Genomic DNA, 17,759 nt, shown 5'->3' with positions numbered 1-17,759 from the left:
GTAAATTCCCAGGTGTCCTACAGGCTCTTCAAAGATGCGGGCCTGTTTGAGACCTTCAAGATTCCTGTAGCAGAGTTCATGAACTACTTTCACGCTTTGGAGAACGGATACAGAGACATCCCATGTGATTATAAACTCCTATTGTATTAATGCCAGCATTGTTTTAATTGCCTTCGCTGTGAAATATTAAAGAACAGTTGGGGACCTGGAAAACATGAATATCTTATGATTATCGCATCTCTTATCAAATAATAATTAGTATCAACTTCTCTACAAACACTACTGAGAAATGTTGGACGCTATTTCACAAATATTTTTATATCCTATCTCGTATATCAACTACATTACTGCAATTTGTTTGTTGAGCATTTTTTAAACTGTTTGGAATGGGGAGAAATGTGTCTGATCCCTCATAATATTGGAATAGAAAAAAACATATAGAATGGAATAGAACAGGCCTCTTTATGTACAGTAGCGTCTTTCAATGCACGTTCTCCCACCAAACAAACAAACAAACACACAAACAAACAAACAAAATAAATAACCATAACAGGAACAAGTCCATACTCAACAAATGTGAAGCCTCCACTAGTCAAGCAGCGCCAGCGCCGGGGATTGTAGCTCATGCATTGACTGCCCTCTGCTGCTCATGATAGATCACAACAGGATCCATGCCACTGACGTGCTTCATGCTGTTTGGTACCTCACCACTCAGCCCGTACCCAGCCTGCCCACGCACTTGACTGAGAACGGCGTGCACAACAGTGAGAAGTCTCTCTCGGTAGGGTCTAATCACCACCTACTATTCTTGACACCTGCATTTGCTTTTTTCCCCGGTTTCTACTTACAGACCCAGCAAATGCCATAACCTCTGGTGCTACGGCCTTTCTATCATCCAAGATGCACTCTTTGCTGGAGGAAGGCTATGGCTCTTTGTCTTGCTTAATTCCGGGCCTGGAGCTGATGGCCTTGTATGTAGCTGCTGCCATGCATGATTATGACCATCCCGGAAGAACCAACGCCTTTCTAGTAGCAACAAGTGCGCCACAGGTAACTGATTTCTGGACTCTGAAATATCATTTCAGATGACTCTCTTTTGTGCAAGTCAAGAAAAAGTGAATGGAAATTGCTTTTCCGCTTTAGGCTCTTCTATACAACGATCGTTCTGTTTTGGAAAACCATCACGCTGCTTCAGCGTGGAACCTCTTCATGTCTCGACCGGAGTACAACTTCCTGGTTAACCTTGAACATGTCGAGTTCAAACGCTTCAGATTCCTTGTCATTGAAGCCATCTTGGCTACCGACCTAAAAAAGCACTTTGATTTCCTGGCAGAGTTTAATGCCAAGGTAAAACAATACACTTTGTACAATTTTATACTTTGTGGGAACAGCTTGGGCAGGGTCATTTTTCAGGTGGTTGAATGTACTTCCTTATGTACATGTTTTGATATGTTTGGTGTGGAACAACTTGCCACTAACCTGACTTCTAACTATCTATCTTTCTATTTTTAGGATACTTTTTGATTGCCTCTGTAATGTTATTTCAATCTAGATGGGCCCTATTAAAATTATAAATGATCAGTGGGACATTCTTCACAAACCATTACTGATGTTGTCTATTTTCCATGTATTTTTACCCAGGTGGGTGACGAAGGAATGTCTGGTATCGACTGGACGAACGAAAATGACCGATTGCTGGTTTGCCAGATGTGCATTAAGATTGCTGATGTTAATGGACCACTGAAGTGTAAGGAGCTGCACTTGCAATGGACTGAAGGGATCGTCAATGAGTTCTACGAACAAGTATGAATCTCTGCAATGCTTGCCCTAATTGACATTGTTCATGTATGCATCAAATGCATACAGAATACAGCACTCAATGTTTACAATGCTTGTGGTGTGGTTCTGTACTAACACTGTGTAGTTAATTAGTTTGTTCGGTGATATGAAAACCCACTCATTTTGTTTCATCATTTTGGCCTTGTGACCCCTAGGTTTTTGTCATACAAATATTCAGTCCGGGTTTTAGACCTAACTTTGTAAATTAATTTTACTTTTGCAAAGAGTTAATAAAAAATTCGTCCATCCATTTTTATTTACTTCCTGTGGTACCTGAACTCTGCTAACATTGCAAATATAGGAGGGCCAACAGCGCAGACAAAAATGGTCTTTTATGTAGGTTTACATTAGGAAGTTGCTTGAAGGGTCATAGGAAAAATTAAAAAAAAATAAAAAATAAAAAACATTGCAAATAAAGATAGATGGATGCATACATAGTTTTACTTTAAATAGTTGCTTGACTGCTCATTGGAAAAATAACTAAAAAAAAAGAACCTAAAAAATAACTCATTTGCATACGTCTTAGAGCAAATCAATTTGCAAAGTAAGGTAACTTGAAAGTTACCTTCACAAGCCTTGCAAACACTGGTGGATTATCGTGCTGATGGGCAGAGCTAAACCTCCAAGCGAGAAGATGTAAGAATTGTTTCTTTGAGAAAACAAAAAGTGAAAAATGGCAGCGTCTGATATAGTAAAGTTTGTTTCAACAGCTGTATTTTACAAGAAGTATTAAATAATCAAATTAAAGAAAAACGATTCTGACAGACTTTGAAACCAACAATTTTTTTTGGATGATTTTGTGTTAATTCCAAGAGTTTACTTGAGTAAATAGCTGTTCCAAGTTTTGCCAAAAATAGTTGTTGAAAGCAACACAAAAGGAATGACCCAAAAAATGGCTATTATTCAGTAGTAACTTATTCTCATATTTACTTTAAATGTCGTCCATGCCGCAACAACATGATTTAGTGATTGAAACAACATCGAGACTTCCAGTTCGTAGAAAATCCAGTACTGTATTTTTCGCACCACAGCTTAAAATTTAAAACTGTATATAAGACCAAAAAGGGAAGAATGGATGCAAAGTTATCCGAAAAGATGTCTCTGTATGACTTCTGTTTTTGAAAGAAGTCTCCACACGACCTCTTTTCATCTGTGAAGCCATTTTAGACTTCGCTGATTCAGGGCTATACAAATAAAATTTGATTGATTGATTGATATTTTTTGTATTGCTTTTTCCTCTCAATGTCAAAAAGGATACAGTTTTAGGAATGCTTATACAATTTTTATCGATAATAATCTTATATATGGTGGGCGTGGAAAGTGGTGGGGCCGCGAAATGTTTTATCTTTCCTTTGGGGGCCTTTGAAAGATATAATTGTGAAGCACTGGCTTAAAGGAACAATGTGTAAGATTTAGACCTTTTTTTCAATATGGACAGCAAGAGGTGTTGCAATGCATTATAGTAATTACATTACTTTTGGACTCTATTACATCCAACACAGCATTTCACATGACAAAAAGAAAGCTTTTTCATCTACAGTACGCCCCCTCTGGCATCACCTCACGCCCCCCCCCAGGGGGACCCGCCCAGCAATTTGAGAAGCACCGTTATAGGCCTAGCTTTAAACAATTCACTAGATACCTGTTAGCATCAGTTCGAATTCAGAATAATGAAATTTACAATATAGCATCTGTCTAATTCGGAACATTATGCTGCGGCAAAACACAACAGTAAATTGTTAATTACATTGTTGCTATTCAACAAGGAAAATCCTCACCCTTTAATACAGTGATTCAAAATCACACAAGTACACTGTAAGAAGTCATCTGGCTTCAGCGAATCATGCCATTTTACTTCATTTGTCACGATTATTAACAAATTGCAAATGTATCTTTGTTCATCTTATCTTTTGACATGATTGACAAGGTTTCATCATCACAGCTCTGAGATTGATTTGCTGTATTTACTGTTGGCGCATCATTGCAGTTGCTAAGAAGAGAAAGAGGCAGTGATACAGTACAGTCTATATTTTTCAGATGACGGGAATCAGTTGACGCAAATATGCTGGCGCTGGCAGTACTTCATATCAAGTGGCACCAAAGATGAAAGAAATATAAAAAGCACACTCTTTACATTGAAATGAAGACCTGCAATGCACTTTAGTATCCAAAACTATCCATATAGTATTAAACTATAATTTTCTTTGTATTTTGCCATATACTGTATATTACACAGCTCTCAATTGAGCCACGTATGCGTGCATTGATGCATCCCGGTTTTTGGTTGCCATAGCGATCAGAGCCCTTGTCTTTATGTTGTCCATGCAATTGATTGAATTCGCTGACATTAAATACATTCTTAACATTACATGGCTACCACACACAATATGATTGCAACAAAGAAAGACAAACTAATGTCACACACATAAAGATTAGATTGGAAGAATATTAGGAAATGGAAATAAAAGAATGAAGCAGGGAATTCTGCTGCACGCGGTCGTCATGGCTATTTGCTGATGCAATCATTGTGCAGAAATGTCTTTTGTTGACGGTATAAAAACAGGAAAGACATGAACAAAAACATCTCAAGGACAAAGGAGGAGCAGGATGTTTTCTCTTTGAGTTGTCTTCGACACGAATATACTTTCAAGTAATAATTCATGTATGAATATTCAATGTATTTGAAAACATATGTGGTACTGGTTAAGAAGTGATGAACGGCCAAGATTCTTTTCACTTTCGTAAAGCTGAGACTCGTTAATGAGCCAAACAAGTTTAGGATGGAAGCATGTTTGTCTATACAGTATTTGAGACTTGACCTATTTTGAAAAAACTGCAAATAGCAGATGGTGCTGTGCAAATGAAACAAAACACCATGTTCCCTGTTTGTGTACATCAGCACAGCGGGGAAAATCCAAATATGTTAAATGATTAATATTCATTAATATGTATTATTTCAATGATTTGCATGAACCCAGCTGTGTGCAAAAGGCACAATGAGATTACAGTATTCCGTGACAATTAGTATGATTTGCACGCTACAGTTTGAACGTGTAAAACATTTTGCCGTTTTTGTGAGTACATTGAAAAAACATAAATTAACAGTAAAAATACAAAGAACTAAAAGCCACTTTGAAAGTTTGTCTCTTGTTCATTTTGAGCTTACCATATTACCAAAGGTGCACGTTTTTAGCACTTTTTAATGTGACAGCCTATTTTAGCAGGGAACAAGTTGCTGTTGACACACACACAGGATTTGCCTCCACGGGTTACATAAAATTATGTCAGGCAACATCAGTCTTCCTGGCCTTGAATTCAAGTACCCTGCTTTAGAGCGCTCAAAACATTTTGTTAAGTTCAACAGGATGACCAATTTTCAAAACCGTTCAGAAAAGGTGACACCGTACTGTAAGACAAGTTAATACTTTTCTGAAGAAAGCCCTGGCAAGCATGGAAGAACATGCACATTCCACAAAGAGCGTAATCTGAGCTGAGATTCAACCCCAGAACACCTGGAGTAACACTGCTTTGCACCTTTCTAGGGGGATGAAGAGGCAAGCCTGGGCCTTCCCATCAGCCCGTTCATGGACCGCTCAGCACCGCAGCTGGCTAAACTACAAGAGTCGTTCATCACTCATATCGTGGGACCCCTCTGTTCCTCGTACGATTCGGCCGCCCTGATGCCAGGTGACTGGGTCAACATGCCGGAGGGCCAGGTGGAGCAAGAAGAGGAAACTGAGGGTCAAGATATGGACAAGGAGGAACAGGGAGATTCGGGTGAGGGACTTACATATTCTGGTTCAGATATTTAAAATTCTCCATTATTCGTGTTTTTCTCTAGTCTGCTTGTTGTGAGTTCCGTTAAGTACTTTGGTCGCGTTGACTTACTGCCTTGTCTTTCAATTACTGTCACATGGAATATATTGGTGTTTAATTTACTTATATGTTTCATTGTATAGGAAATGACACAATCAAATGTCACAATCTGGCTAGTAAGCTCATTTTATACTGTACAGTACATGTTTTATTCTGTTTATCAATATTAGGGTCGAGGATTAGCTGAGATTTGGGCCAGGGTCTGTTTTTCAGCTGATCACAGGGCAGATATAGACAGACATACACATTTACTTTCTCATTCACACCAAAGAACCAAGAACCAACCAAGAACTGTGTTTATAAGGAAGTGCCTCAGTCAACACGACGCAACCGCAAAAAACGAGCCAAGTCACACGGTTGTTCCCTGCCCTGTGAGCGTGTTATCACTCCTATTCCAATAATTCACACATTGCAGATATTTTTGACATAATTCCATATTTTTCGAACCAATTCAACATGCATTCCCAATGTCAGACAACAAATGGCTGCTTGACGGTGGTTGAAGTACTAGAGCAATGCGGGAAGAGTCTGTGGTTCGACCCCAGACCGTATTCGCACTTCCTTCACTTCTCAGATAAATCATTATTTTTCTATTTTGATACTTCCAATTTCATATTATTCTATATATTCTTGAGAGGACTGCATGTATTTGTCCTATTCGAAATGTTTATCCTTTTCCCACAAATCCTCATTTTCTATTCCAAAAATTCCCATTGACTTACATTGGGCGAATTGACATTTAACTTTAAACATTTACCTAAAAACAGTTTATTAAATTTGATATAAGCTCATTCATTACATTTAATACTTTATAGCATCGATCCATCCATTTTCTACAGCCGCTTATCCCCACAGGGTTCGCAGGCTTGCTGGCGCCTATCTCAGCTGGCTTCGGCCAGTAGGCGGGGGACACCCTGAACTGGTTGCCAGCCAATCGCAGGGCACACAGAGATGAACAACCATTCTCGCATCCAATCACAATTTAGTATGTCCAATTCACCTGCCATGATGGTTTTTGGAGTGTGAGAAGAAGCCGGAGTGCCCGGTGAGAACACACGCGGGTTCGGGGAGAACATGCAAACTCCACACCCGAAGGCTGGAGCCAGGTGGATTTGAACTGGGACCTTTGAACTGTGAGGCGGACGTGCTAGTCAATGCACCGCCGAGCCGCCCTACTTCATAGCAATCTGTCATAATTACTCATTTTACACTGTACACCCAGTCAGTTCAGTTTGTCAAGTGGGTTGTCTGCAGGGATTTTTAACATCCAGCGGGTGTCAGTATTTGATGACACAATATCAACACAGTGTCAACACAGTGTCATGTGTGCCTACACGCTCCGTAACACCTCATCAACCCCATCACATTTCCGTCAGTCAAATGCCTCTTCAAAGTTTAATCTGACCTTTGAGCGCTGCAACGCCCCTTTGAATTGGCAGTCGAGTTGCAACATTAGTGAAAAAAGAAAACTGATTTTACAAAAAACTATTTATCACTGTCAGCCATCTTTGATGTTTGCATTCACCCAAAACTAGTCCCTTCCAGGATTTTGCAGGCATTTTTTGTATTGTTGCAGATACAAATGTCTGATTTGTGGCCGGTTTTTCGAAAAACATGAATACAAGTTGTGATTTTTTTTTTTTTTTACTTCCAACCACATTTGTTAACAAAAAGTATATTTTTTCCTTCTCAACATCTGAAGTTTCGTCAGATGGTATGGCAATAGGCTCTTTCTCACTGCGGATAATTTGTGTTTACTTTTTTCTGGTGAACTGCATCTAAGTATTTTTTCTTGACGCTGGTATAAAACAGGAAGGGCTCCTCCCTTGATAATTTTCTCTGTGAGAAATCTTCAGTGCTGCATGGTCACGAGCAGACAGTGGGATGTTGATAGGCTAGCCCACTGTTCAACTTAACAGTCAGCAGAATAGAGTTAATTGCAACAAGAAGGGAGGCAAGAACCACAAAATATAATATGTCTGGATTGAACTCATTTCCCTGTCAAGGTCATCTCATTCTAGCTACATGAAGCCAGGTGGTCAATGAACAACAAAATGTTATACTAATACTTATTTTCCAATACAATATTGACCTTGATGAAATAACATATCACATATGCGGCTTTTCTTCTTTGTGAGTTTGGCTTTGACAACGAGGCATTTTTCTTCGTCAGTTCTGCTACCGCTATTTCCGTAGGAATCAGTCCAGGCAAAGTAACACAAAAACAGTTCTGAAACATGCATTTTAATCCTTGTGCAGTATTTTGATCATTTTGGAGTTATTTTCTTCCACATCACTTTCTTCCACAGTATTTTAGCCAGTGGATAGCACACTCCTGGTAAGTGTGATATGTAACTAAGTGGTCCTGCCATGTTGAACTTTGATGTCTTTTCACCATCTGGGTGAAATTTCAGCTCACAAATGCCTTCTTTTGGTGCATTCCCTTTGATGGGAAATGCCTTTGATGTAAAGATCAACTAATTGGACAAAATACCTTCCAAGGGTTCAAACGTAGTTGTGAGAAAGTTGCAGTCTTTGGACAAAGTTTCCATTAGGTGCAATTTTGTGGGATTTTCTCGATTTCGATTTATTAATCGTAATCGTATCTTTGCAAAAACCCGTAGGGACTGTCAAATGCTTTGAGGTCAAAAGTGGGACAATCCAAGCGAGATACAGCTAATTTCCCACTTTCCTTGAATGCAGCATTGCAGTCAGCCACCCAAGTTTGTTGTAAGTACCCAAATAGGCTTACTGTGGCTATTGCTGGGACTATGTTAGGGTTCTTTGTACACATGACATGACATTGCTTCAGCACTGATGGTGTGGAAAATATGTGCTTTTCACATTTAAAATTCTTTACATTTCAAATGATGATGAATTTAAATGTGAATTGTGTTTCAAGCATATCAGTCACCAGTAATATATGTACACAGGTAAAGTATGTCTAAAGTTGAAAACCGTGCAAACGAATCAAAATAATCTGTTCCCAGCTGAAACTATCCATATCGACAAACTTTAGCCAAATTGCCGTGTGTGTCATGCAAGCCCAGGTCATTGGAAGTGCAGTTTTTGAACCTTGTGTCCGGTATGTTTTACAGAGGGGCAAAAAACAAAGAAGGAAAGCAGGAGGAAAGTGTTCTGTCAGATCACACAACACCTTCTGGAGAACCATGAAATGTGGAAGCGAGTCATTGCTGCAGAAGCCCAGGATGATACCTCGAAAGAGGACGCAAACTGTCTTAGCACCTCCACTGACCCAATCACAGCAATTAATGAAGAAGAAGAGGAACAAGCAAGCAAAGAGGAAGAAGATTTGACTGAATTCTTTGATAAAAGTGAGGAGGTGCCTGCTATAGAAGACGAGGACGGCCTCTCACAATCGGAGACGTCGGGCGAGAAACAGGAGGAACTGGAATGAAAATATGAACAATGGCCTCCTTCCAAACCAGGAATTTATTTTAGCGTTATTGGTTTGCTCTCCTTAACTCTTAATATGGTAGCCAGCACATCACTTTGACACAACACTGTAGAAGTTGTTTTGGGTAATTTGTGCCTAACAAAAACAGGGTTTATGTGCAGAGCTGTTTGGAGGAGCTAAAGAAGCGACCTCGGTAAAGAAGAAGAAAAAAAGATATTTTATTATATCCTATCCACCCCTTGTTATCCAGCCCGTCCATTTTTCTCTATATGCACAACAACAGAAGAATCATTCAGTTCTGTCATCAGTAATACAAAGTGTGTCAAAAATGTTTCAGGATTAGATTGGGAGTTTTCCCACTGCAGCATTCGTCTCCTTCAGTGCACACTAATTCGAGATTTGTGGCATCTGCTCGCTATCCACTGAGCGTCTGACAATTATGCGCTTAGAAAAACACCGGCGTACTGTAGCACCGACCCTATTCAAATGATGTGACTTTTTTTTGTCTTTACAAAGGTCACGATGGGTCATCAAGGGGACTTGTTTTGAAAAAGTAAACAACATCAAAATGGCCATGATGATGGAAATGCCAAGGATCTAGGAAGGCATGTCATGAAAGCATGGAGACTGCATTAGACTTCAGCGGAAAAGTCTCATAGTGGAAAACCTGCGTTTAGATTTGAAATGTAGGTGATACTAATCCTTGTACTTTTCTGACACACCTTGTACAATATTCCATGCCTTGTCGTGACTGATTTTCACCCCGAGCCTCCCGTTTGAGCGGTGGTGTGCAAAGCACAGTGGAAGCATGTAATGAGCGCGTATGTATTAGTATAATTAGTATCGACCGACCAAAGTAACTTTGCTGCCCCTTCGCAATATTTCCTTGATGGAGTGAGTGATTGGATGACCCCTCGCAGGTGTTTGCCCGGGGCCACGCCCCCTCAGCCCTATGTTTGCACGCCACTGCATCTGAGTCTGATGAGACTTCCTCTTGTAGACAATGGGATAAAAGCCAGGGAAAAAGCTGTTTCCACTGAAACTTGGCAATGTGGAAAAATGCTTTGGGAAAAAAAAGGGGATCATACATGTGAACATAGACTGGGTTTTTATATGCACATTCAGGACAAACATGTTTTATACAGTGGACAAAATAGGATGTTCAACAAAGAGCCCTCTAATAGCTTTATCTTCCATCGAAAAATGTATATACAAACAGTGTTTTAGTTTGTGTCAAACAATAGAGTGTTAAGGTGAATGTTTCTTCCCACATCGAATGGTCACACAACTCAGGAAGGCAGAGAAACAAAACAAAGATAACATTAGTACTTTTCATTGCTTCCCGTTCACTTTAAATGTTATACATTTATTGCCACTGTCAGTAAATCTGATTCACTTTACAATAAAAAAATCATAACAGGATTTTTTTTTTCCCCAAAAACTGTTCAAGGGTTTTAAAAAAGGAGCATCTCTAAAGGCTGGTACTAAGTGAATTAAGTAATTGATTACTCCAGGTAATTAAGGTAATACTTAATTACCTGAACTAAGTGATTACTGTATGAGTTAATAATCTGGAGTAATTGATTACTTTAGTACTTGTTCATTTAGTACCAGACATTTTTAGACATTCTCTCAGCCAAGAACTTGACAAAGAAGTCCTGGATTGAACATCTGAACTCTTGAAAAACGTAATGTCCCGTAATGTCTTTGGGCTTGAAGGAGTTCAATGATTTGTACAGCTGCATTTTTTTTTCCATTGGGTTCTTATAAACAACAAATGATTTCATTACATGATTACTTTTTTTGTGCAGAAGCACGAAGGGGGCTTTTAACTGTATAACGTGTCATGATCCTACAACGGTTCACAACGGCATAGGGTTCACTTGTTCTGAAAGGCTTTTATCGGCTAATGCATTAAATACATAAACGGCATAGATGTTGTATTTATGGGTCACAGACTCAATATGACATGTGTTATGCATGAAATAGTGGGGTAAAAAATGGTTTATGGTGCAAGGACACCTTTAAAGCTTTTCATCCGCTTTATTAATTCGGCGCATGCACCAGCACTTTTTAAAAGTCTCTTTGTTTTTTGGCGGCATAAAATCGCCCTCAAAAACAACAATGGAAATGCAAGAAATCCGCTTGAGGGTCTGAAAGTTGCCGTCGTAAAAGTCTTATCCAGTCTATTAGATTAGTCACGTTGCAGATGTGCCTCACCCAGTTTTTATATGATGGCCACGCTGGTATGTCGCTGCTATCGACGTGAGTGTGCTTACTTAACACGTCTTCCTAAGCTTATTCTTCTCTTCTCACGTCCTCATCTCTTAACACCACTTCTTGACCATTAAAGTTGTGTTTTGGAAGGCATTGCAAGCATTTCTAGCTCAATCATTTTGGTCAAATATGAGGAGTTAAGGGATGTACGACATTCTACTTAATGTTTTTTTTTTTTCCCCTGCTGTTTTTGGTTTACTCAATAACAATCAATCTGCAAAAGGCTTTTTAAGACACCAAACTAGTGGTGACCTAAGACTTTTGCCTCGTACGGTATGTCAGGGTGCTTTGTTCCACATACATGTAGTTGCTACCTACTATACAACTGAAGGTTTATGCAACCAACATCTGTAACGCTTATCCATTCAGAATCCTGGGGAGGTTAAGCCTATCCCAGGGGATTCCTGTCGATCACAAGACCAGCAGAGACCTTTCGAGACCATTCGCATTTCACACATTTCAAGTCTCATCATTCATGTGTTGGAAGGCAATGGATTGGGGAAATGACCAATTAGCTCAAGATGTGAGGTGAACAAATTTAGCTTGTGATAGCGTCTGTAGACCTAGATGAGGAAGTTTAATCGCATTGCTACGGTGTATGGCGGTTTGGAAGATCTAGAGCAGACTGCCTATCCACGCGTTATCTGTATTTCCTATGCTAAGCTATTACCTCTAAAAGCACTGCCCAGGTGACGTTTCCAAAGTGCTTGCCAGTGTATTAAAAATTCTCCATTCAGCAAATACAGGCAGGTCCTACATCACTCAGGGTCAACAAGCCATACTGTAAAACAAGAGTAAACCTGACTGAATGATCCCTAACAGAAAATATGCGGTAATATGCGGTGTGTGTGTGTGTGTGTGTGTGTGTGTGTGTGTTAATAATCATAAGGAAGGCGATCAATTAACACTTGAGTGACAGTTAAAAATGTTTAAAAAATATATGAAGCAACTATTAATACTATAAGGGTTTTTAGGATGGCGTTTGACCTGAGAAAAGATGTTTTGCATTTCCATTCATTTGTATCTGATATTTTTTTTGACATGCAAGCAAACAAGAGAGCATTTTGAAGGATTATGCGAAATCCCCTAAGAAATGTTTCTTCCTGACATTGTTCAAAGAGGATCCCAATAGAGTTCATGAAATGAATGTATAGCGTTCGTCTGTTTCAGCGGGATCGTTTAACCAACGTGGAAACGAGGGGGGAATTAAGTCATGCCGCAATTTCAAACAGCATAATTGCAACCTCTTAAAGGTCAACAAGTACAGCTTCAACTTTGTAATCAGTCAACTGAGCTTACAAAAGGCCCTAACAACAGAATAGTCTTCCCACCAACACTGATTTCCATGCAAGTAATCTGTTAAATCAAAAAGTTGATCAAATACTGCTTTTATGACACAATTTGGAAAATAGTGTCACCCAGTGAGATTGTGTGGCTTAAAAACATCAAATTGAACATGAAGACATGTTTGTGGAAACTGAACTGCATTACTGTGACCCAATTACTTAACTCAGAGTTTCTCCAAAGTTAATACTTTGTAATTCATGAACTGGAGAAGGGTTAAGCTGTGCAACACATTGCCCCTTTCTGCCTTTTGCTCAGGCTTGATAACGATGTTTTTTTCAATATTTCATTTGAACAAAAATGTCCCTCCAAAGAAAGAGCTTACTGTCCATGTTGACGTTTCAACGGAAACAGGTGTGTTTTATTTTGAAGACCTTGTGCGGTGGGTTGGAGTAGGGGAAAAATGTAGCAAAAAAGTGATATGTTCCAGGTGTCCTGTGCTAACACTATTAGGTGTCATTGTATCACAAGCAAATGCAGCAACAGGCACCGATACTCGATAAGCATCTTCCACTTAGTTTAAAAATGTAACCTAGCCCTCCCTGTTTTTGTTTTTTTTTTTGCTGTATTTTCAAAACTTACTGACTAAACAGACTGCTGTGCAAGCGTGCTGCCTCACGTGTAGATTGAATACACGAATATGAGCTTCAAGCTCTGCACTGTATATATCCTTCTCACTGTGCAGTTATTAATGCCTCACTTTGCAATCTAATGTGCATATTATCTTCACGGCACTGTTCATCAAGTGTGCCACTCGTATTTCCTCCAAAGCCCCTTTTTCTTGTGGGTTCAAGTTAGTCGGATCTGCCTCACAAACTGTGCGCAACAGCACAGCAATGAAAGTGACTTTAAAAAAAAAAAAAGCTGTGACAGACATTGCTGTTGTTGACCAAGTGGTTCAAATTATTCTTGCATGTTTCTCACAATATTTCTGTGATGCTTTGGAGGTAGGTTGAGCCAGCTCTGCAAGTTTCATTCAGGTTTTGTACCGAAGGAGCTTCATCGTGTGAATGCTCACATCTCGTCTCACAAGCGTCTTCTGTTTGCCACTATTTTATATTGCCACTGGAGTACTGTACAAGATAACCAAACTTATGTTTCACCATTGGTTCAGAATGGCTTTTTTTTTTGCTTACCAATGTATTCAGCAGGGGATTGATTTCAAACAGACACAGACATATATCAATCCCTAATTCAAGGCAACCATGTCAGACTAGTGCAGACGTCTTAGCTTATTAAACTTTTGAATAGAATGCCAAAATATGTAAAAGGAATGGAAATCAACGGCTACTTTGGGCTAGAGACAGTTGCTGCTTATTTTAAGTTTCATTACAGACAAGTGTGAATACAGGATAGGAGTTCCCTATTTATTACAACAATAAAGGGAAACAAATATTTCAACTATGAGATTAGTTATAATGTAGCAAGAAAAAAGTCATAGTGTTTTGGGGGAAAAAAAAGTGTTTTTTTTTATGTTTCGAGAGCAATACTATAAAATGTTGTCATTTTGTTGAAACAAGTGATAATACAAAGACACAACAGTAGCAGCCAATATGTGAATAAGATGGCAATTTTATCAGCATAAAGTTATAAAGATATCAGAATGAAGTCACAATGCTGTGAAAATAAAAGTCATGTTGGGTGAATAAAGTAATCATAGTTCTGGCAAAGGAAGGTGTTACAATGCAAGAATTAAATAGGGATGCAAAAATTGGGCAGAATACCACAATGATTAATATCATAACATTTTAGGAGAAAAGGTGTTAAATTACAAGAATACTGTTATGACTATAAAGAAACAAGCTACTTTTAAACAAGTAAAATTAAGTGTCGAGCAAGTGCTGTTATATCATTCTAATTGAAGGTCTATGAAAAACCCTCGGTTGTTCATTGTTGAGATACAGACATGGCATTGAGAAATCATTTCGGTGATTAATAACATTTGTACTTTACTTGTACTGTACACAGACTACTACAGACCCCAAGTTTGAGCGAACATTCTTTCAGAGAAAACCAAATACTGTCTGAATTCTGAACCTTGTTTCACAGGTTAATCTTAATTGATGAAGGAGGTACACCTAAAAAGACTCCAGGACTGCCGCAAAGTTGACATCAATACTCAGATTTTAAGAAGCACTGATCTGGGCTTTTCTCACAGCATTTTGGAAATGTTTTTAATATATATACAATAATCCCTCGTTTTTCATTACCCCCTCGTGATAAGTGAACAACCGCAAAGTTGTAATCTACTCCTGCCCCTCATTGTTCTATGGTCACGCCGGGAGCCAATTACGTGTATTGTAGGAATACCCTTCTTCCTCATTAAACTCATACACGCTTTTAGATAGATGTGAAGGGAGAGCAGGAGAGTCCAGTGCTGCAGTGGAGTGTTTTTAAATGTCTTACCAAGATTTATTTTTGCAATAAATTGGAATTTGAAGTGTAAACTCTGATTGGTATCATGTTTGGCCAGCTACAGGCTTCAAAATAATTAGACTTCCGGGCGCCGCTAATTTAACTGTGGCTCTCTGTGGGACTACAGCCAAAGGGATAGAAGGGAAGGGAGAACAGTACAGTTACTGTATAAGGTTTAGTAATTTATGATTTAAGTAAATATGTGTACTGCAGTAGTCGGTATGAACCCGGTTGTGATAGCCCTCACAAAATAAAAGCTTTTTATTAAAACATTCATTAAGAAAATACATCAGTTGTAAATACAAAACCGCAATTTTTTTATTTTTTTATTTTTCCAAAATGCTGTAAGAACAACCCGAAGGATATAAAATGGTATGAATAGAAATTTTGTTTGCAGTACAAGCTCATGCCCTAAATTGCTTTATCATGTCATGTGCCAGATATCTTTAATCTGCTGTTTAAATGTCCAAATGTTGTGTGATGTCATGCTGAAACCAAGCAAGTTATAAAGTCACTATAAAATGACTGCCCACATTATCATAACACCCCAAAGAGGCTTTTGAGCTCTGTAGTCTTTGTGTTTTGCACACACGATGAAACCTAAAAAGGAGTGTAGCTCAGTCGTCTTCTGTACTGTCTGTGTAATGCATATAATGCAAGTAATGGAAGTGCACAACAGCTACTGTGAGAAGACGGGGTTGTCTTCTATTTTCAGAGCAGAAACCTGCTGTTTGATGTTTATACATATTCTCTTTTTCAACATTCATGATTTTAATTGTTTGCTGTGCCATGCCATTTTCATGTCCATTGTATGAATGGTCCATTGTTTGTTGAAACCAAAACAAACTTTTCAATGAAACTGGTTAGGTTCAATTTCCTCTTATCTATTATAGCAAGCACTTGCACTCACAACACACGCAACACATGTAGCAATACTTACAGGATGGGGGGGTTGTGTGATGTACCCACATTTGTTTCAGTGGAATTTAAGATTTTATTTCTTGATCCCATTTGACTTTGTATTCATAAAAAATATGCTGTACATATTTAAAAAATATATTATATTGAAAAAAAAACTTTTAGAAAATATTTATTTTTACTGTTTTGTAATTTAGACACAATACTGTAGAGCTCCTCTATTGCCAGACTTCCTGGAAGTGCCTCTTCAAAATGCATTACAAAATAACTACAATATGTAAGGATTATTAGAACATGTTACTAGCAAAGCAATGTTGATGTTGTAATGTGACTATTGTTGAATTACATGATTTCTAAATATGTCAAATGCCTTTGTCCTGTTTCTACGACAAACACACCTTGGCATTGTGTTTTACTGTATGTTTGTTTGTTTTTAAACATACAAACACAATCTAATCGACTGTAGTCCACCTGATGTTGTATATAATAATGCTTATAATATTAATGGTACAATAATTCGAGCGGGGTTCTTTGTGGTTACATTCAACATGGATTCAAAATGGATAAAAGGACATGTCGCAGTTCATCTCATTTACTTTTTTTACAAAGACCTCCTTTGGAAACTAAAAACATTTCGCATTCGCCCACTTACTTGCCTTAGCGAATATCAATAAAATCAAAAGAATTGTATGAGTATAATTAAAAACCTTTTTGACGTTAACATGAGAAACAATATAAATCAACTTTCAACAAAGGTTAACTTGAGTTTTTCCATGGTTTATACCGGATACATCTTAGTCTGAAAAGGAAAAAATAACTAGAAGGGACATCAGTGTGCCTGGAAAAAAAATGTAAAGCCACTTTTAAACTAGAAAGATTTTTGGCCAAATGACCGTTTGATGCTGATTAAAAAATAAATACCGTATAATATCAACTAATAATGATAACTGTAAAATCATCTGTAATGTTAATACAGAAGTGTCAATATCTTCAACAGTTCACCCTGAAAAAAAACACACAAAACATTGTGCACATTATGTTCTAAATCACATTCATTTATTTGTTTTTTTTTCAAATGTTGTTGGCAGTTAGAGCAATGCAAAAACAAAGCCTGCAGACAGACATGCAAAGAAAATGTGAAATAGCAGTAATTTAGCAGCAATATTGATTTTGAAAATGTTCTCACTACTTCAGGGACATATTGACATTTCACAGCTATAAAGAGAAGAATGTGCGTTGTAAAATATGCTTCATTGATTATACGACATTCATCATATAAGTTATATTATCCAGTGCCCAACTTCTTTTTACACTTAATATGGCAGTTACTGAGGTTAAAATGGTAATTACAACTTTAGGTTCATAATGGGGAAAGCTTCAAAATATATTTCAAAACATGAGGAAAATAGTAAACTAACACCCTATGAAAAGACAAACAAATCTAACACTGGAAGCAGCAGTGAGTTATTGAATTACACTATTTTTAACCTTTGTGCAGTGTTTGACCATTTTGGGGTCATTTTTCTCCATATTATTCTCAAAGTATTTGGAACTAAGGGATGCCATACTTCTGGTAGTGTCTTTGAGATGTTGTCACCATTTTGGTGAAATTTCGGCTCCCTGGTGTCATCTTTCAATGATTTCTCTTTGATATGAAATGCCTTTGGTGTAA

The 17,759-nt window shown here is 38.2% G+C and overlaps 1 protein-coding gene across 3 annotated transcripts in view; it reads left to right on the top strand.

Annotated features, from left to right (window-relative positions):
• Window positions 1-16,447, top strand: part of pde3a (phosphodiesterase 3A, cGMP-inhibited) — a 59,355-nt gene extending 42,908 nt beyond the window's left edge. For 2 of the 3 annotated variants that reach the window (XM_088427520.1, XM_088427521.1), the window contains exons 9-15: window positions 13-124; window positions 657-764; window positions 851-1,050; window positions 1,144-1,347; window positions 1,642-1,803; window positions 5,382-5,616; window positions 8,814-16,447. In XM_088427520.1, the coding sequence (XP_088283646.1) occupies window positions 13-124; window positions 657-764; window positions 851-1,050; window positions 1,144-1,347; window positions 1,642-1,803; window positions 5,382-5,616; window positions 8,814-9,133 (1,341 nt within the window). In that variant the 3' untranslated portion in view covers window positions 9,134-16,447. Of the gene's footprint in view, window positions 1-12; window positions 125-656; window positions 765-850; window positions 1,051-1,143; window positions 1,348-1,641; window positions 1,804-5,381; window positions 5,617-6,570; window positions 6,778-8,813 lie in introns of those variants that run through there. The other variant, XM_088427522.1, reaches the window with a different exon arrangement.
• Window positions 16,448-17,759: the final 1,312 nt, after the last annotated feature.

This window comes from Hippichthys cyanospilos, chromosome 11 (assembly GCF_059441005.1).
Source record: "Hippichthys cyanospilos isolate Australia breed blue-spotted pipefish chromosome 11, RoL_Hcya_1.0, whole genome shotgun sequence".
Classification (NCBI taxonomy): domain Eukaryota; kingdom Metazoa; phylum Chordata; class Actinopteri; order Syngnathiformes; family Syngnathidae; genus Hippichthys; species Hippichthys cyanospilos.
The sequence above is the reverse complement of the archived record's forward strand: the minus strand, read 5'-3'. Positions and strand labels throughout refer to the sequence as shown.